This window comes from Pungitius pungitius, chromosome 19 (assembly GCF_949316345.1).
Source record: "Pungitius pungitius chromosome 19, fPunPun2.1, whole genome shotgun sequence".
NCBI lineage: Eukaryota > Metazoa > Chordata > Actinopteri > Perciformes > Gasterosteidae > Pungitius > Pungitius pungitius.
The window spans coordinates 7,487,524-7,508,835 of record NC_084918.1 but is presented as its reverse complement, the minus strand read 5'-3'; the positions used below and the strand labels follow the sequence as shown (position 1 = coordinate 7,508,835).

Here is a 21,312-nt window from a genome sequence, read left to right as displayed (position 1 = left end):
TTCTGATCAACGTTTCTACTAAAAGGTACGCAATATGAAGCAGTGTTTTAGCTAAGCATCAAGACCGTGACTTGTTTGCACAAATTGTTCAGGTTTCGTCAAAGAAATCTTTATATTTTTTTCATCCCTTCCGAGTGTGTGGATTTAGCTTTGGAGAAACCTTTTGCCCTGTAGAAATGTCAAAGTGAAGCTAAACTAACTTTCTACTAATCTTTTAGTAAAACAAATATGTACATTTTCCCAAAGATATCAGACAATTCCACTTACCTTGCATTCAACATTGAACAGCAACATATTGTTAAATTATGCCGATACATGATAGAACATTAAATTTATTACTCTTTTGTCATGAAAAACGTTACATATTTACATTTAGCAAAAAAACTGTACTCCTACACTCGATGTTTTCAAAGTGCTATTAACATATAATCTGACAGGATCAGAACACAAAACGTGATAAGACAAAGAAAGTCATCATCATAAAAGCTACTGAAGCAACAACAAACAGAAACACATCATACCCACAAACAAGTGAATGGCAACATAAAAAAACCAAATTCACAAACGATAACGTAAACTTTCTTCAGTGTTTGTCTAATGTTCCAGATGTGGTGGAACTATTACACATGTATTAACCACACTTGAGCTCCAGAGCAACTCGGGGATAAATGTAGCCAGATGTGTCAACAACTGTCCTTCTGCATCCTGTTACTATGTGACGTAGACGCTTTTAAAGATGGGCACTTTGTTCGAGGCTCAATTGAATATGAAGGTTGAGTCCTTTTTAATTACAATACACAAAGTAAAGTGACTGACCGCAAAACATAACTTCAACACAAAATAAGTGCTTGTACGTGTGTCCCCAGTTCCACAGGGATCTTTTAACAACAACTAAAACACATTTAAATATATCTGACATTAAAGGAGGACTTTGCTGCCTCAAACTGATTGTCATTGGATCCTTTTTAACTCCATAGCCGCTGCTGGAATTTTCAAATTCTTGCCTTTAAGATAACGTATCGAAAAGAACAAACGCTTAAAATCGATGAACAAGTGTCTGCTGACGGCAACCAGCAGGCAAACAAGTGTCTTTCTCAACTTTCCAAAAGAGCTCTGGAATGGATTTTGCTTCATGTTTTCCGGGCAGATGTGGCATTTCACAGCTGGCTGGACAGTGTTTTGACACTTTTCAAAATGGGCTGAAGGTTAGCTGCAGAGCTAAACTCAAAAGTCCAAAAGAAGCTGCTTTGGTCGGCTCCTACGCTCTGCGCGCTGCGTCGGGAAGGCACTTCTTACTCGAGGATGTTATCGCCACAGACTCTGTGACAAACGGCCACTTTGATGCCACAATTGGGGATATCTCGGTGACAGTGACCATTAACAGCATTTCTTCCTGGCTTCTATTCAGCTGCTAATGATGGAAAGCATCATGATAGAAGTTTTTTTTTGGAATAACCTCTGTTAAAGATGGATACCTCAAGAAAGCTAATTTCCTATTGCTTTTATGACATACACTATTTTCTTAGTGAAATGCACTTTATGATGCTAATATGCTTTCTAAATATTTATCTGAATATACCAGCTGGGCAAAAATCCCCATGATTTTGCTTTTCATGATCTACTTTGTAACTCAGGTTACCAAAACTCTTCCCTAATAAACCGGTTATTGGTACAACAGCGTTTTAAATCAAATCACTGATCTGCTAGTGTAGAGTATGTTTGCCGGTTTAAACGAGAAGGGGCCATTTTCCCATTTCTTTCATGCCCGTCTACTCCAATATCGCTTTGGGCCGGAATGACTTTCTCCCTTTGAGGGCCCGTAACTGACTCATTGTTTTAGCCGACTCATCACTGCCATCTAAGTTTAGTTGTCTGTATGTACGACATTGCTGCATCTCTAGAATGATGAGAATTTGTCAAAGTGCAGTGAGTTTCGGAGGATTATGTGTCAAAAAGTGTGGACATTCTTTTAAAACGGTGGCTGAGCACGTGTTGGGCTGAGTCTTGTGCGATTCCATCGATTGCAGAACAAAGGCATTTTTAACATAGTTTTAAAAAGTGTGTTTGTACCTCCTACTTTTTAAGGTAATGCAGTAATTTGAAAAAAAAGGAGGTCCTGCTGGCTTTAGCAGTATAATGACAACAGATAAAAACACATCAAAACTACACCTACAGAATTCTTGGTGCAATTTCTGAAGCTACTGCTGCACAGCGCACACACACAAAAGGTCCTTTTTTCCGGATCCTTTTCCACATGTCTTTCGCTATTACTTGCTGACCCCCATTGTTTAAGCATCACCAGAAAACAATATATTACACGTGTGACTATACATTTTTCTACATCCGCTCCACGGCGTTGGGGAAAGTGTCCGCTTTTGGTGGATCAGCTCTTTGTCATTGAAGGGCTGTCAGGCTGCAGCTGGAGTCGGGGCCACCAGAGGGCGACGGCGCCTGTTCCTGGTGGTGTCTCTCCTCCTGCTCGTCAGACAGAAAGCTGGGGAACGTCTGCGCTCGAGGGATAAAAGTCATTGTCAGGCCGCTTCCTGTGGAACACAAGTGGAGAGAGTGGAAGTGAAGCACTTCTATTTAGTCGAATGAAAAATAAATAAAATCCGTCTCACTTGGCTGGATATATTCATGGCACAACTGTTGCTTAGCTACTATCCACGCTGATTCATTCGCAATGGAGAAGAAGAAAGAAAAGGAAGATCTCTTGAAATACTCCCGGTATTATGAACTATGTAAATTCATCTTTAAAAGCTCTTTAATTTAGCTGGTTCTCAGATCCCCAATAATATATAATTATATAAATTGTACGAGAGTTTGATGGACCTCGAACCCTTCGCATCAAATAAACAACTTTTCATTTTTAGATTGATCCACACCGTCTCATCTTTTAGGAGTGTCTGCTGCTTCCCCTCTTTTTCGCCCCTGCTCCCTCCAGCTCCGCCGTAATTCAAATTAATTGGACCAATTTGTTCTGCAGTTCATATTGGTTAACTGCGCTGAGAGGAAGTAATGGATACTTGTGGGTGGAGGGCTGTTCTCTGCAACTGTGAGACCATTAATAATATATTAGAATGCTGTTTGGAGACGAGGTAGGTTGAGGATAAAGTGGCTGGCAGGATGCTGATCATGCACCGAACAAGGAGGAAGTGGCCAGTGATTAATATTTCACAAGGAGCTAAACCCAACACGGCGCTGTTTTCCAAGTATACAGCATATATGGTTCCAACTTATACGGCTGGCTGAAGCAGGTCCATGCGCTTTAAATCAATTTCCCCCCAGACGATAATTGAAATGTGATTAACAGATACAGATTGGCCTTTCTCTTTTTCCATGGCCACGCTGAAGAAATTGACAAGGAGATCTTTTTCTTTTCTGCTTGCGGTGCCGAAGTGCTCATTAACAAATGTGATTTTAAGCTGTTCAAACGATTCATCAAACAAGCAAACACACACACACACACACACACATGGCCTTTTCTGTGTGTGTAGTAAGCAGCTCCAACAGGGAATCAGGCTCAGACCGGGAGACGCGCTGCCAACTCACCACGGCGTGGAATATAAAACATGACCCAGTCATGCAATGTCAAGTGGCCGCGTGGACGACGGGTTGAACATCAACGTCCGTGAATGGAAGCCATGGAACGCGTGGAGTAACGCGACGAGCAGGAGAAACACAGAGGAGGCATTTTCCCCGAGTGAGTTCAGGCAAACGGCTTGCGGTAGAAAGCACAGAGGGGCTGGTGTGGGTGTGAGGATGAGACCACAGCAGTGGCAGCCATAACAGGTAACCACACACACACACACACACACACACACACACACACACACACACACACACACCTTTGTCCTCCAGTCTTTCCCTTCCTCCACTCCATGAAATTGTGAAAAAAAAATGAGACAAGGCTTAAGGTCTTAAATGCAGCTCAGTCCATGTTCTAGAAAGAAAAAAAACCCTGCAGGTTAAAAAACACTTTGTCTCCACTCCACGTTGCACTTAATAGATTGCTGAAACAACCGGTGTGCAACCAGGCGTATCCTTTTCACATCTTTGCCAAGACAATCCTCTCCCCAACCAAGGCCAATTTGGGCCTGGAAAAAAAAAACACAGAAAAAGAGGCAGGGAGACCAGTGCGGACAGAGAGGATGAGGCGCATGTCATCATCAACAGCGGTGTTTGTAAGATGCAGGACGCCCCCCCGACCAGAGGCACGCTTTGTGGCTGCAGACGAAAACAAAAACAATGAATAAATCGTACTAAAAGCCCCGAGAAGGGACGGCATCAACGTCCCTCCTCCTCTCCATCCCTATGAGGAGCGGACAGTGATTTGTCAGTGCCTTTTCATTAGCGCGGAAGGTCATGTCATCCTATCTGGCCTGGGGTGGCAGCTGCTGGGCCGGAGAAGGCCGGACGCACGGGGGGGGTCTCACACACACACACACACACAGCAGATACAATGGTGGACAAGGACACACAGGCATCCATTCATAAACACTCGTACAAACACACACATACACACACACACACACACACACCTGTCTGCACCTTCCTTCCTTCCTCACAGTGCGATAAGCCAGATGTTGGTAACAGCTGTAACCAGAGAGAAAGAGGAAGGAGGCTGCGCAAACCCTGGATTACGCAATGCCGCTGGCATCGAGCTTTGTGCCTTTTGTTTGGCCAATCGGCCTCGAGGGAGACGGCAAACTATCAAAGACGAGCACAGCGAAGATTGGGTCAGTTCATTTTAGTTTCAGATAAATCAAGCAGACGACTGAGATTAAAAAACTTCAACATCGACCGGGGGAGAGTGGAACTCAGTTTTACTGAATGGCATGAAAAATTCATGCCATTCACTTTTTTCTTTTTTTTTGTTGCACCTACTGTGTTCCTTGTTGCCTGTTGCAGATAAGAAAGCCTTATCATCCTTTTCTCCTATCGTCTTGTCCCGGTGCCTTTGATACTTGCTCCCTCTCGGTAGAATCCCCTCGTATCACTCCCAGCCGATCAAACTCAGAAAAGCGCTCCATTGCATTAGAATTGCTAATGATACAGCACTAAACTGTGGTGCACAATGGAATGCAGAGCGGGCGAAGGCAATGGATTACATGGAAATGAATCCAGGAGGAAATTTTAGTCCTTGTTCCTTTGCAATATTGGAAATTCAACCACTTCGGAGGGGATTTCTATGCATTAAAAAACTCAAAGGACACAGCAGTATCGCTGAAATGCAAAAGAGGGAATCGCATCGTAGAGGTGGGACGGAGTAACAAAGGACTCATAGTTTGTGGAGATTAGAACTGCATTTGGGGGGGACTTTATTTCATATAGCAACACCATCAAACCCGACCGAGTGTTTCCTCAGTAACACAACTTTTTTTGGAGATTTTTCCGCAACGAATGAAAAGCAGCTGTGAAATATATGAAAATAAAGAAGTTAAAGTTCTGTTCCTTGCTGCCAGGTCCTCGCCCCGTTAATCAAGGCAAAGAAATAAACAAATAGGTGAATAAACCTCAACGGGACAAAGGAACATGTTCTTTAATTATTCCCCCAGACCCGCAGGGTATTTGAAAGCAAGCCGAGCATGACTCAGCAAATTGACTGTGCTGATTAGATATTCATCACCCGAGCAGTGATTCATTCATGGAGCAAAGGCAGCCAACTTCCTTATATTCCCAACCAAATAATTGTTGCTTGTATTGTCATTGTAAGGGGGCAAAGATATTCATGTATCCATTACCCGGATTCCCGTTGAAGCTTATATCAAATATTTTATTTTCACGTAAGGCATTTATTCAAGTTGTACCTCCTTAAAGAGACTTGCAACTACATACTGTAACTTAATATGTGTCTACAGACCAAGGGTTAGAAGCAAAAGTTACTATCTGGGAGGGAAAGGTGAAGGGGGGTTCTGCACTAGATTACTCATGATCTGATATTAGGACATTAGCACAGTTTGTCAGGCGGAAAGAGCAAACCGGAGTTAGTGACCAAAGCACAAAGTTGCTTAAGTTTTGCCAATGGCTTTGTCAATGTTTTTATAGACACTTGGGATTAATTAATCAATGCAGAGACGAGAAATTTGACAACACGAAAAGTCCTCCCATTGGTTACCGCGTAGGCGCTAATATACGTATCAATGAACACACCGTCAATAATAAAAAGGTAGACATCACACCTGTGTGACAGTGTAGGTGGTTGTAGAGCTTGGGAAGGAGGTAATAAAAGTCCTTAATTCAAAAGAAAAAACTCGGATAGTTTTTGTTGGTTGAAGTTGCAAAGTCACCAGAAAACCCCCCCCATATTATTAGTACTAGTATTATTAGTAGTCTTTCCATCCGTTGTCACGGTGCTTTTCTGGGGCCACGTCGCTGGGTAATCCAGACATCCTGTTGCCCAGCAAACTCCGAGCACATAAATCACCATAATCTTTCAACAAAAGACTTTTTTGTGTTGTTCTCACTTCACACTGACAGTAGGACACGGTCAGCGCGTAACTATGGTAACGTAGTGTGCTTGGAGTTAAGTCTTCAACGATATTTATTTTAGTGTGATAGCTATTGTGAAATAAGACACAGCATGGTGTAATCAAAAAATATGTAGCCCGTCGCTTCTTCCTTGTAATGTAATGTAACTTCTAAAACATTAGTTTTATTTAATTGCACAAAAGAAAATACATTTATGTATATTTCACGCCCTCAACTTTGCTCAGGGTGAGTCAGAGAAAAGGTTGTAAATGGCAAGTTTTACGATGGTAGGTACCAGGGCTGGACTGGTAATCGGGCATACCGGGCAAATGCCCGGTGGGCCGACGCACTTGGGGGCCGGTCGATAGGCCTGTAAAAAAAATTATTTAAAAAAAAAAATGTTTTTGCTTTCGACCGGCCCATAAAGCAGGGACAGCGGCCCATTGGTTCATTTTCCATACTGACACTGGGCTGGCCCAATCATCTCTTAGCAGGCTCCACCCCTCCCTCTCCGTGTGTCAGTCAGATGCATTCAGTGACTCAAAGCTAGAAAGAAATGTGTGGATTAAGATGGAGAAACAAAAACGTAAGAGCAAGGGGCTGCGGAGAAATTGAGGGCCAAAGAAAAATCTAGAGGTTGATGCCTCCACATGTTCAAAAATAACCGACGTGTTTAGTGCTGTAGCTTCAGTTTCCAAAACTACTACAGAACCTGACGACATGTTGCAGAACCAGCAGGTGAACATAGCACATGGAGGACGAGAGGTGACTAGCCACAGCGAGAGCGGTGCTTGCGGCTCGCAGTAGGGTTGCCAACTCTCCCAACCCCAAATCAGGGACACTTTCGCGGGCTGACGGGGGGGGGGGGGTACTAGCGGCCGGGCTTGCACATCCTCACATGCTCCGCTCTGGCCACCCGGCACCCGCGCGCACACTGCTCTGATGCGCCACAACTTCACAACAACCGGGAGTTTTTCGCGCGTCATTGACTTAGCAGGCTGTGATTGGCAAATCCAAATTGCCCATAATTCTGGATGTCCCGGGTAATACGGGACGGTTGGCAAACCTAGCTCGCAGGCAGCAGAGGAGAAGGTGCAGCAGGTGTCAGAGTGAGCAGGAGAGTGTCATTGAAGCGGTAAGCAAGCAGGTAGCTACATGAACAGGGAGGGAGTGTTAATCAGGGCGGGTGCATGAGGATAGTGTGTGTGGCTGGGCTGGGCCACAACGAAGATGATGACGATTTAACAGTTACCTCAATTAATGAATATTATAATAAGGCAACAAACATTATCGTTGTCGGTTGTTGCTATTATAAAGTCTGAGTGTCAGGTTGTCATTTGTCAAATTGTCACTTAAAAGTAACTGCAATGGCCACTCAGTTAGCTAAAGTAAAATAACACAGCATAAGCTATTTTACACTGTTATTGTAGCTAGCAGAGTTAAGAGTTCACTTATTCAATTGCAACTTGGGATATTCTAATGTAACCATTTAAAACTCATAACGTCGACGGCCCTTCTTCTCTAGAAAAAAACTGAAATGATGCCATTTGATTATTTTAATGATTACTCACCAACGAGTTACACGTTAGAAGAGGTCGCTAACGTATGTTATATGGGGGTTAAAAACCCGCTTTGCTAGATATTTTCAAATATCATCAATATGCAATATTACGGCAAGTGAATTCTCTAAATTGTATATATATATATATATATATATTATCAGGACGTTTTGTGTGAGTAATTTGTTTGTATTGGTTTTTTATGGGAAGTATCTCAACAATTAGAGGTAAATGTTGTTTGGTGTCATATTAAAAAGGGGTTTGTGCTCTTTAAAGGGATAGTTCACCCAAAAATGAAGATTGTGTCATCATTTACTCACCCCCAAGTTGTTGACAAGCTGCTAGTTAAGAAATGAGAGCAGCTGGGTGCACTTCCCCTCTGGGCCAATCAGAGTGCTCTGACGCCCTTTCTTTAGGGCTTAAGACAGGTGGAGATTTAGTGCACTTTGTTTCTCACCAGACTTCATGCAAACCTAATTTTCTGGCCAGATATGGCGGTCTTACACACACAGAGAGAGAGAGATTATTAAAGGACAATTCTTCCCCCCCCCCCCCCCGTTCCCTGCAGACCTTATTGCTATTTGCCAAGAGTTTGTGCTTGCATCATGATAACCGCATGCCTGCAGGCTTTATCTGGTTTATTGGTTTATTTTCATTGAAACCTCCTTCATATAAACTCATTATCAGAGACGAATGTTTTCACTATCATCAAGGCTGCATTCTTTATTAGTGGGAAGACACTTGAGTGATTCATTTATTTCTATATTTTTATGTGGTTGGGAACTCGTTCACGGGTTACTTTCCCCGATCAGCGGAAATCCGAGGAACCGATACCGCCACCGACTGTGGGACACCTGCGTGTTTGGATTGATTTTTTTTCAACAAAAAGTGGTGTGATGTACGTGGCAAATTGGGTCAATTTTGTGAGGGGTAAAATATTCCTGAAAAATCTCCTGAACCTCTAACGTTATGCGTTAAGAGTGCCGTGAGCGGCAGGGCGAACACACGCGGGGCGTGTAAGGGCTCCGGAGAAGGTCGAGACCTTCTGCCAATGAGGAATCTTTGCAATCACTCTGTGCGGCTGTCCCCCCCCCCCCCCCCCCCCCCGAGACGACTGGCCCCGCGGCCACGTTCGAAGCGGCAACGACACCCGGCGCGTGTGAGCCTCCCCTGACGTGCCTTTCACAGTCCAAACATCCAGTGTCGTCGTCCCCCCCCCCCCCCCAGAATCACCTTGTCGTCCCCATTGTCTGACGAGACCTTTCGCTGCGTCCTCAAACACATTGATGCATCCAATTTATTCATGGGGAAAAGGATGGGGGCGGGGGGGAAATAGCAGTCGCACTGAATGTGCACGAGAAGGTGGAGGGGTTGCTCCGAATCGAGACAAACGAAGGAGTAGGAGGACCAGCGGAGATGCCAGGGTGATGGATGAGAGAGAGAGAGGAGCTCCTCTGTTCACTGGAGTTTGGAAGGGAAGAGTTTAAAAAATAGAGTTTGGCGAGACTGGGCCTATAAATAACGAGACTGAGGTGGAAGCTTCTATGTTTAGTGTAAAATGAGCAAAAAAACATGTTGATGTTTGGAACAGAGGACATCTTTTTTTGCTTTAAAGCTTATCAGGCCACAATTAAATGATAGTGAAAAAAATTCCAGCCTTAGGTTTTCAAAAGAAAAATGATGACGACAGAGGTACTTTCATCTTCGCCTGCCTCTCTGTTTTTCTCTATCAGTGAAAGCCAAAAGGCCCGTAATCCTCAGATAAGACTACTAATCAACTAATACCATGGACAGAGTAATCTCATCAGCTCACTAACCACCTTTCTGCCTCTGGTGTGCGCACACACACAAACTGACACACCCTTTCTTGTGTAAATGAAGCGCTCACCAGGGACATGCAGTGCTGAGCCTGTATGCTGTTGTGCACCTTCTGCACCATCAGTGCATTTATTTACACACTGTTCTGCTTGGCTTAAAATAATATTTTATGACTGATGCGAAGAGTCTAAATTGTTGCTAAATTGAATTTCCAGCTACACACGTTTCAATTAATAAGAGCTTTCCTGTCTCGTGTCTCCACCGTTTGTTTTCCTCCGCCTCCTCCAAAGCGCTCCACGCCTCGACAGTGACCCAAGCAGGTGAAGAAACAGCAACACGGCGCTAATTACAAACTTCGTGCCTCTACCTTGGTAACCGTAGAGATCTCCCACGCTGTTCTGACGCGTAATGTGCTGCCAGTAGGCGCTGCGCGGCAGGGAGATGGACTTGGTTAGCGTTTCTCTGGGGTGGATCTGGAAGAGACAGAAAGCGCACAGTACATCTCAGTCAGTCACAACAAATGGGGGGGGCGAGGGGGGGGTTGCTCCGGGCATGGCGGTAATCAAAGCTCATACTAAGGTATATTGGAGGTAGAATGCCTTGTTTCCACTCGTGAATGGCTGTCCGGCAGGCGAGATGAGGATTTATAAGAGACTGCTGCTTGGAAATAAAAGCTTCCTTTGAGAGCCAGACTGCAGGTGGAAATGTAGAAAATAAGTCTATTTTACAGGTTTTGTAACATATTTTACAGAAACCCAGGGTAAATCTGCATTTTCTCAGCTTCACCTATTCCCGCAAATGTCACTGGTCCAATTTGCGTTGGTTTGATATACAGAGCTGAAGGTAAATGCTGCATTTGGAAAATGTTCCTGAATGGTGGGCTCCAAAAGCATGGCCATATGGTCAAGGCTCATCAAACACTAGGCAGGCCGACATAAAGAAAGAATACCGATGATAGGGGAGAGGAGGTGGAGGAAAGAAGGAAGGAAGGAAGGAAGGAAGGAAGGAAGAGACTGGTGACTGAAGAAGGGAGCGGAGGCCGAGGCTGTGGGGTGTCAGAGGGCTCCTGGTTCAAGGCTGCTCTTTAGGGAGAAACCAGGCAGCAATTGTGTGTGTGTGTGTGTGTGTGTGTGTGTGTGTGTGTGTGTGTGTGTGTGTGTGTGTGTGTGAAAATCCTGATTTATCACCTCGGTGTTCACTGCTTTCTAAAAATAATTCTGTGAACAGCCTCGGTGACATACTGTACTTTGATCAGCCTAAATCTGACAGACATTGAAGAAAACCTTTTTGAAATAATACAGAAGGCATTTCTAAACAAAAACACGTTTGTACTTTGCACATGCAGTATTTGTACAAACGGCTCGGGGTATGTTGTCGAGCGAATGGAAGCGTGCAGGAAATAACTATTCCTGGAACGAATGCGCGCTGACACCCGCACGTATTATTGGCCCGTTGGCAATTTTGACAGTTTCAGATGAAACGCCAATGGGCGCATTGTGAGCTGCTGCTGCTGCTGCTGCTGCTGCTAAATCGGATAAACAAGCAAAGTGCACGAGCATACCTGGGAACTCTTTTCCATCTCCTCCATCATCCTCTCGTGCTGCTGGGCAATGGCCAGCGTGGCCGAGTGGACCCGCTGGTAGATCATCTCCCCCTCCCGCGTCTGGAACGTGAACAAACCCTCTCCTGTGTCACACATCCTGCGCCAGGAACACACACACAGAGACAGAGAGAAGTGCACACGCTTTGATCGTGCTCACTCTTGGATTGCTGATTTACAAAAATGCATGGTTGAGTGTGCACTTACAGAGAGGCGCATTGATATGATACCCCACTGAAGTCAAACACACACACACACATGCATGAGCAGATACAGTACACAAACATAGACACACACTCACAGAGGCAGTTGTCACTTCAGTGCCTGAAGGGCTCTGCGGCAAATGCTGATATCCTGGGATGTTTTCAATGTTCAAAGTTGCTTTGTTGAAGTTTTTATGACTTTTTCTTTTTTTTTTTAACAAGTTTTTTTTTCTCCCACTGCTAACATTTCAACCACACACACACACACACAGAGAGAAAAAAAAGAGCTCTTATCATGCGCACACACACCTTCCGGACTCAAAAGTGAACCAGGTGGAGTCTCGTCCGTATCGGCGCAGGGAGCTGAGAGGCCACATGACGAGTTTGAGGCGAGCGTTGTGTATGTCCCACAGGTAGATGTTTTCATGGGTGATCTGCATGGTGCACTCCCCGTAGATGTCCAGGTTAGGAGTGGGCATGAGGTACACGTTGAAGCGCTCTGCAAAGATTCACAAACGAGCACATCAGCACCAACGGTCAGGTGTCAGTTTACGTCCAAAATGTCTTCACTTTGTTATCTTTTTATCTCTTTTTATAACCGTCTCCTGGCAGAAGCTCCGTTGTTGTCGTGCAGTTGTCAAAGTGTTATCGATGCTGTCGTCTGACTCTCGGTAGGAGAGCATCAAAGCAAACTTTTGTGTGCTTGTAAAAACAGAACTTCAGGTTTTTGTTTATACTGACACTTCCCACACACACATTGATATTAATTGCTGCAGCGGCTCTGTGCATGCGCGTCTCGGCCTCGTCTCGCGGCGCATTTTAAGGATTTGTTTTTTTTCTGGTGCAAACGAGAGACGGAGACCATGAAAAGTGAGCTGTTAGCCAAACACGCCGTCCAAAACAATCACGGAGGGCAATCCGCTCCCCCCCCGCACGCTGCCTCTGAATGTAGAGCGCAGGGCTGGGTTTTGCGACGCCCCTTTCCGTGTTACCATCAGAGGGCCCCTGCAGCCAGGGGCCGGTTTCGAGGACGGAGAATGAGGAGTCAGCAGGCCGCCATTGGTGGTCCGAAAGCAGTGAGAAAAGGGGTTTTGAAAAGTCTAATCACTGCAACCACAATATTTCAACCATGGGCGCACTCAAGCGAGCAACTGCATGATTGTGCTGCGACAGATCATTTTTCTTCCTTAAAGATTAATTATTGTAACTTTAATTTATCTAAATGCTATTCATTGAAGCCACAACAGCCACCACAAGTAAAGCGAAAGACGCACCACCTAAGTGAAATGATATGGGATGTTGCTGTAAATACTTGGAGGGGTTTCAGAGAGCCTGATGAGATCAAGGATCAATTCTTACTAAGTGATGGATTGTCCTTCACGCCCTGCTGTTAGATATGGTGCTGCAGAGGGATGCAGAGAGTATTTTTTGTTTTGTTTTCTGAGGAAAGGAGCATGAAAAACAGCGTGTAAATAATCAGCAACTATATATACATTAGATAACAGAGAGAAGGGTTGCCCTCTCTTTTTTTTGGCATTTTTTGCATGCAGTTGTCCAATAAGTATCTTATATATGTAATACCAATACACTACATTGATGTTACTTAACCCTGAGTCAGGTATCGCAACTTTAACTGACCAAAGGGGGTCTAGGCAGCCGTCGAGTGAGCTGGACCGGGATCAAGAAACCATATCTGTCCACTCACATTAACTAACTCTCTGAGGGGGAAGAGAGGGAGCGAGTTCTCCATATTCTAAATGAGTTCTCACTAATTACACTTAATGATTCACAATAAGTATGTGTCTGCAGTGGATAGAAAATGGCAATGTCATAGTGTGGCGTATTTTTAGGGACGGTGAAAATGAACTCTTATCTAATTATCGGCCCGCGCTGTTTGGGGAGGGCTCCCTAATTGAAACACGGGTGCAGGCCCGAGCCATTTGTTTCATTCACTCAAACGGACAGCAGTCAGACTCAATTTGTCTCCGTAACCCGCTGCAGCCATCGTCTGAGCACCGGAAGTCTGCCGCGAGGGAAGTGAGTGGAGCTGTGTCGTCGCAGTTCCGTTTTTGAACTGAACTGCGACGACACAAAATTATTTCTTACAAAATGAGGCCATGTTATGTTGAAGAACACAATTTCCCTTGCATTGAAATGAAATGGGCTGAAATAATGGCAGATTATTTTCAATTACTTGCCCTTTCCCAACTCTAAACTGCTCTTCTTTGCCTGCTGCCTTTTCAATTTCCTCTGCGAGTTTACAAATGACAACAGGCTGTGAAAGCAGCGTCCTGTTGTCTCCTCTCTTTTCCATTTCCTGTGAGTGGAATATGTGGGAAGCACATTTATTTCACGTGGCTTTAGGAGCCATAATCTCATCCATCTCCGTGACAAGCTTCATTATGAGGGAAGCCAGTGATGCACAGCGCTCCTCATTAGGGTTGGAACACAGCCCCGACCACAGCCTGTGACCTGTGCTCTAGCAAGCGCAGACACACACACACAAATATCCTTGTGTGCACATGTAACTAAAGACTGTTACAGGGGACTTTGACTAAGATATTGACAAAGTGGCCCTTATTAGCCAGGCCTAATTTGACAGTGACGGTTCTGCTCCTCTAACCCTCCGAGGACTCGGTGGCTTTAAACACATACTGGTCTGCACTGCGACTCGGACTGCCGGTGGCGGGCTGAGCGTGCGTAAGATTGACCCCCGAATGGCCGCCGGTGGTAACAGGGACTAATTGGGCACTCACCGTTCTGCTCCCGCTGCACCCCCGCTGCTAACAGGTCTGGCTCTCCCAGGCTGATGTCGTTGAGGCGGCTGCCCAGGCACTCCACGCACAGCAGCTTGCACCATTCCTCTGCATCCAGCTCTGCACACAGCGGCACAGCATTAAGGCACGTGTACCATGAAACACGCACACACACACAAACCTCATACATATCCAACACTGCAGAGAGAGAGAGAGAGAGAGAGAGAAAAAACCCCACACCAAAACTGTGCTGCCTTTTCAGTGTGTTGTTTACGCATGTACATAAATCACCCAAAGGATGGATGTACAGAACGGGAGTGCAGCTAAAAGTAACCGGAGGGGAAGAAATCAATCTGATCAATTCGATGGAGATTAAAAGAGGAGGTGGATTCAGTAACAGCGACAGATGAAAGAGGTTTTTTCCTCCCTCCTTTGCCAACACCCACTTCCCAATGCTGTACACCACAGAAATACTTCTGCTGGACCCACACGGCCACAGAGGTCCAAATTGTTCTGTTTTTAATTAAGCTGGTTGAAGGAATAAGCAGACGAATATGCTTACTTGTGGAAAGTAAGATTAAAAAAAAATGGATAGGACTAATGTGCGTACGTTAAATAAAAAGCCAGCAGCAGCAGCGGCCCTTTTGCTCAGGATTTATAAGGGTAACAAATCTGCTTAGAAGCAGCAGCTCATTAATTAGCACTTTATTTCTTGTTCTGTTTAATCAATGCTAAAACCATTGAGGTTCTTTACAGGGGTCAGGGCTGTTGGCAGAAGGCATCAGTAACAAAACACGACAGCACTATCAATCTTCTCATCAAACCATCGGCAATGTGGAAGGAAGTGTTCATTTCAGAGTTCACTGTGTGTTTCAATGAACAAGAAGAATTGTGTTTTTTCAAAAGCAGCTGTGTTGGTTTTATGAACAGAGCCCTGTGTAGCCAGTTTATATCTACAGCATGTGACAGCTGGCACCTAAACGGGGGGGGGGGGGGGCATTCATTGTAAGACCAAATATTTTAATTGGAGGCTAAGTGGAGACAAATGATTTTGTGTATCAAATCCAGAAGCCGTTGCGTGGCAATCTGTCGTTTGTGAATACCAATTTAACCCAGTTAAGTCAGAAAAAAACTATGTATACAACGGAGAGGAATTGTAATTGTCTTGTGTGAGCTTTTGGTGAGAGTTACCGAGGTGTGAAATGAGGCAAATGCCAGAGTTGGTCATCTTTTCTGAAGCTCCTTAACTCCAGGCCCCGTGGAATTCTGGGATAAGTGACCATGGCCAGTGATGTGTACAGAGAGAGAGAGCTCTGGGAGCACGGGAACATCAGCCTCTTTCTGTGTCAATGCCTGCTTGTGTGGCATGTGTGTGTGTGTGTGTGTGTGTGTGTGTGTGGAGGAGTTTACACTTTTATTCACTTGAATCTTGAGGGATGAGAGCTGACGGCCTGTTTGTCAGATCAACTCTGGTGTCCGGTGGGACAGATCTACACAACTTTGAGATGGGTGAAGGAAAGGTCTGCTGCTGCCTAGAGCACCTCATTCACAGATAACACAAAGCAGAAATACAGATGCACACACACACACACACACACTCTCAAAGGCAGCAGTTCTGCACTTTAGCTCCTTGCTCTTTTCTCCTCAGATTCAGCATTCTCATTCAGAGTTACCATGGCCCTCTGAGTGCCTCTAAACTCCCACACTTTTAAGGCCGCGGAGTGGAAAATTGGCGAAACAACCACTTCATCCACACAGAAGCAGCCTGGCTAGTGTGTGCCATATGAGATAGAGACACTTTCTTTTTCTAAAAAAAAAAAAAAACAGAAACAGGATGTTGAATATGTGAGAAACAAATCGAGAGGCGGTCTTTTTTTCCTTATTTAAGAGAAAAAAGGTTGATAATATTGTGCGTACAAATTTATTTGGACCTGATTCAGCTGTGGAGCATGAGGAGTTGAAGCATTATTCAATCTTCAGATGACTCTCTCTCATCTCTTTGTGGGGCATATTTGAAAGAGGCACCCGAACCACAGATCTGTCAAAAGATGTAAGATATGCTACCATCTTTTCTTCAGCGTTCCATTGACGGCACACTAGGGTTATTCATATATATCTATATATAGATATATCTATCTATATCAGAAGATCCTCTTTTTCTTTAAAAATAAACAGGCAGGGTTCAGTTTTCTGATCCAAAGTCCCATTGAAATCGCCGTCCTAAAATAATGATTGACATCATGCATTTCGGCCTATACTGTATGCACAGACCAGCTACCGCGGAGTGAGAAGTATCAAAGTAAGGGGCTTCCAGAAGGTGAAGGACTATGATAGGTCATGGACACAGGGTCATAAGAGAGAGCCAGTTCTCTGCTACTTTCCCTGATGTTTACTGCTGCACATTAAGGTGAATCCGCCCCATCCAGCCCCTGACTTCCCCCTACTCCCAGCTCCATTCATGTGCACCACGACGACAGACTGAATATCAACCAACCATGTGCAGATTATGTGCTTCTTTGGCTTCCTGATCACGTATTGGAGGCAATCTCTATTGTTATGGTCCGTAATTGGGTTGCAACACACCGATACACAATGCCCGATACAGTTTTTCATCACTGCGGTATGAAAATCAATACCTCGGAACAGAACCTCCCTCTTCTTAATACAGCGGCAAATGAGCATCACTTGGCTAAACTCCAGTTCTCCAAAACCTCTATCTCTCTCTCTCGCTGAAGTGGATTCTTCCTCTGCTTCTTGATAGACTTTTGCAAACCACCCATCCACTAGCATCTCCCTGCGCACACTGTCTCTGCATGCAACAAATAAAAAAACAAAAAAAAAGCCGAGAAGCCAAAGCTTAAATTTTTTTATTTTTCTAAAGTCCAATTCAAAATGTGAATCTACTTACCCGATTCACAGGCAAACGTCTTGGATGTGTCGTCACAGAAGATGATCGCCACAGCGTGCTTTTTTGTCTCCCGCGGCATCCGGGTAATGTTCTTTACGTTATGGAGCTCGGTGTTCTAAAGAGGAGGGAGGGATGGAGGGATGGAGGGGGAAAGGGGGGGAAGAGGGGGGGTGGGGGCGACAGCGGCACATTACTTTGAAAACAGCCAGGAGCGGCAGAAGCCGCGCCAGCAGAGGCTTAATTGCCATCTTGCATTGACTTTGCCTGAAAGTGCAATAGTAGAGGCTTAGCGTGTAAAGGATGGCGAAGTAAAACAGAAATGCGTGTGATCTTTAGGAATATATAAACAATAGCAGTTTATTTCCGCTGATTAAAAAAAAAATGAGAGAGAAGCAAGAAATCCGCTTGTTGCAGCACACTGATTGCAGTAGTTTAACTTCATGAATAAATGTGACCCGATGCTTGTACTGTATCTACTGTGTTTACAGTGTGCAAGTGCATCCGAGAAAGTGATTTTTCCAGTCAATAGAGTGAGGGTTGGAAGGGTGCGATCAAAAGCATCTAAATCACTTTACCAGGATATTGATTACCGATGGGGGGGGGGGGGAAAGAGAAGATTACGTTTAATTGAATATCACCCGCATTTACAGGCCATTTTGCTCAACGGCCTCCTTTGTGTTCACTCTGCCTTGGAGATAAGGCCCATTACATTATTGTAGTCTATTGTGTGCTAACTGTGGGCCTTTTGCCAGACTGTTGGAAATGAATTAGCTGGGCTCTCTGCCCGTATAGTGAAGCTTAAAAGCAATAACGCACGCGACATACGTGGACTACAGATTTCATTGTGTGATAACACTACGTATTGTAATGTTCCCGCTTCGTTCTCAGATATCCTGCATTCAAGAGATGTTTTTCAAAGCATTAGATCAAAAAAAAAGGCTATGGCTATTGAAAGTTTGCCATTTGTAATTTCCTATCTTTCTCGAAGATGATATCTAAATATTTGAGGTGAGGAGATTCTTTTTGGTCCCCGTGAGGATACAGTAGGCATTTGTCCTCGGGCAGACCATTCATTCATTCATATAACTGCTACAAAGCAAGCATCAAGTGTGAGCATTTCTAAGAAGTAAATTCCACCAGCCATTCATCTCTCTCTGTTTGTGTAACTGTGCATTTTTTTTTAGTCTCTTTTCGTCTGTGTGTGTTTGTGAAGTTACGTGTCTATGGGAGAGATATGAGTGCATTCCCAGCCCGGGGCGCTACACTCCCAGCAGAGGGAATTATTTGTGATGAGACTTATTTCTCATATGATCTCTTCCTCTTCCCGTTCCATCTCTCTTCTGTTTATTCAAAGATGTAAATAAAAAATAGCATACAGCAAGAAGGCTGCATTCAAGACTCAGACGCCAGTTGCTTTGAATGTGCGCATAGGGTATGGCGACGGTAAAAAAAAATGCATTCCCCACGTCATCCTACGGTGGCCAATGCCATTGACAGGGCTCAATGGGGCATTGATTTAAATGGGTCAATTGGATTGATGTCACTCAGGGCTTAAAGTCATATGCTAATGGTAGCAATAACACGCTTATAATTACAATGCTAATATGACGATTTGGCACAAAACACAAAGTACAGCACAGGCTGAAGGAACTGTCATTAGTTTTAGTACTTAACCCATTGTGACCTGATGATGCTAGAAGAAAGTCAAGGGATCACAAGGAATGCATTTGTTTTTAATTCTTTAATAGGGCATTTGATGAAACTAAAACTCTACCAAATGTCATGCCAACCGTCCAATAGCTGTTGGGGAAATTTCATTAAAAGTCTTAATGTAAACCTGCTGGCGGCGCTGGAGGCAAATTCTGAATGATAAAGATTCCTCCTAGATGTCCGTACAAGAATTTCCAGGCACACCATGCAGGAGATATTACTCCCTCAGAAGTGGTAGACCAACCAACTGCACTAGTGTGACTAAAACCATCTGCTTCCATGTGAGAAGAAGAAGTGTAGCGGAGAGAATAACTCATTTTCTCAGGGCTGGAAATGTTGCCAAAAATATTCAGGGATTGTTTTACATTGTGGACCGGCGCCTCTAAGACATGGAAAAGATGCACCAGAGAGAGAGAGAGAGAGAGACTGGTGACACGAAGAGAGCAAGTAAAAAAAAAAAGTGGTATAGAAAGCCAATCCCCTTTGTGGTGATTCTGTAAATCAGCCACCAGTGCAGCCTATTTCCTCCCAAAGCACTGCGGCGTTGAATGAAGCCCTCAGACGGGACCTTTCTTGATCTTTGTGGCGATGCATTACCAGGTGCACTGGTGCATGTGTGCGCTCATCGCTCACACCGCCGCTCCTTGTATGAGATGCCTCTGGGAGGAGGGGCTGGGGGGGGGGCGGAGGTGCCCAATATGACGGCATGGTGCAGTAGGCAGGGAGGCGCTTCACTCAGCATACGTAGCTGATACTGTAGCGGCGAGGGATGCTTAAAAACAAAGTGGAACTAAACCTCTAGCTCGCCAGTGACAAATCCACCACCTAATTCACGATTACATGGTTATAGTAATGCTTCAGGCTGTGGAACATAGAGGCATGTAGGGAACCTGGATTCAAAGTCCCCTATCATCTACTGTTATCTCCTCTAATTACTATACGACTGTTCACGACGATATCATCTCCCATCACCCAGATAATGAGTCCTAAATGGAGAATTTCAAAGGGCTTAAGAGGCACAGAGCGATGTATTATCTACTGGATTATTACTTTCAAAAGGGAGGGAAAAGGCCCGGGAGGAGATGATAAAGTTGCAAAATGTGTCTTATGGATCTTTAACTCTATTATCTGTGGCCAATGGATGAAAACCAAGTTGGGAGGAGTGTGTGATACAGTACTGAGTAATTAAAAAAAAAGAAAAAAGAAGCAATGTAAGACCTTTAGTGACCTAATCGTATACAACATGTGCTGCTTTTTACTGCATCACTTTCTTTAAGATGAATTCCGGAGCACATTTCCTGATCTCTCATGATCTTATTTGGTCGGCCGTCGGTGACGGATTAGAATGTGAAAGCTAATTAATTCCACCTGTTGTCCACATTGCCAAAATAAAATACCAAAAAGTAGCAAATCCCTGGAGAGTGAGACTCGGTTTAGTGTATTTTTTGGAATTCAAAAAAAAAAAAAGCCATTCATTTGTTATATAAGAGTGACACTAAATCCGGCTTGATAGTGCCATTAGTACGAAGGTCTAATTGTTACAAAATCTTTAGGAAAAACTAATTTCATGAAATAGTAAGTAACCATATTTTAGTCAGATCAATTAAAAAATGTGATTATTCACTTTAGTTCCAATATTGTTGTGACTAATGCTGTGCACTATTGAGAAAGGTTCAATCAGTGGATTTATCAAATTCAATGACAAGCAGAATGCAGTCCTTAATGAGTTTCAGGTGTGTGTGTGTGTGTGTGTGTGTGTTCACCTTGTGGAAGTTCCTGAAGTAGGCTGCCTTCTCGTCCGGGTACTTCTCTAACCGTCGCGGACCTTTACTGGAGGCCTTCTTGAACACCAGCCAACACCTCCGGAAGATCTGACCAGAGAGAGAGAGAGAACGACGGCCGCCCGGTTACAGAAACGCAACAACACCAAGTGACAGAGCTCAACCCCTGTAACAATAGGTGTTAACAGGACACATTGATGCTATTCACCATCCCCGAATTCCAGATTACTTTTAAGCAATAATGCCAAAACATCAGGGGGGTTGCACACTTGACTAGGGATGGGTTTTTTTTCTCCATTGATCTAAAATCCGATTGGTGTTCATTCATGTTGATTTATATTGGAAAGCACAGTTAACTGATTCTTCATCTTCATTACGCACTTTATCAATCTGAATGTCAAGAAGAGAGTAAACACAAGACAGAAGTATTGAAAGAGAAAATTAAACCATTCTGCCTCATAAATCAAATACATCTGTAAATGACGAGTTTTGGAACGTATCTCATT

General features: G+C 44.2%; 1 protein-coding gene across 1 annotated transcript; it reads right to left on the bottom strand.

Moving 5' to 3' along the window:
- Positions 1 to 9: 9 nt before the first annotated feature.
- dok6 (docking protein 6) lies at positions 10 to 20,891 on the bottom strand. The gene is made up of 8 exons (XM_062559162.1): positions 20,789 to 20,891; positions 17,316 to 17,430; positions 14,408 to 14,527; positions 11,961 to 12,150; positions 11,410 to 11,548; positions 10,216 to 10,321; positions 197 to 2,543; positions 10 to 160 (listed from the first exon to the last, which is right to left on the bottom strand). Exons 2-7 carry the CDS (start codon positions 17,392 to 17,394, stop codon positions 2,395 to 2,397), a joined length of 783 nt encoding a protein of 260 aa, XP_062415146.1. The 5' UTR covers positions 17,395 to 17,430; positions 20,789 to 20,891; the 3' UTR covers positions 10 to 160; positions 197 to 2,394.
- Between the last annotated feature and the right edge of the window lie 421 nt (positions 20,892 to 21,312).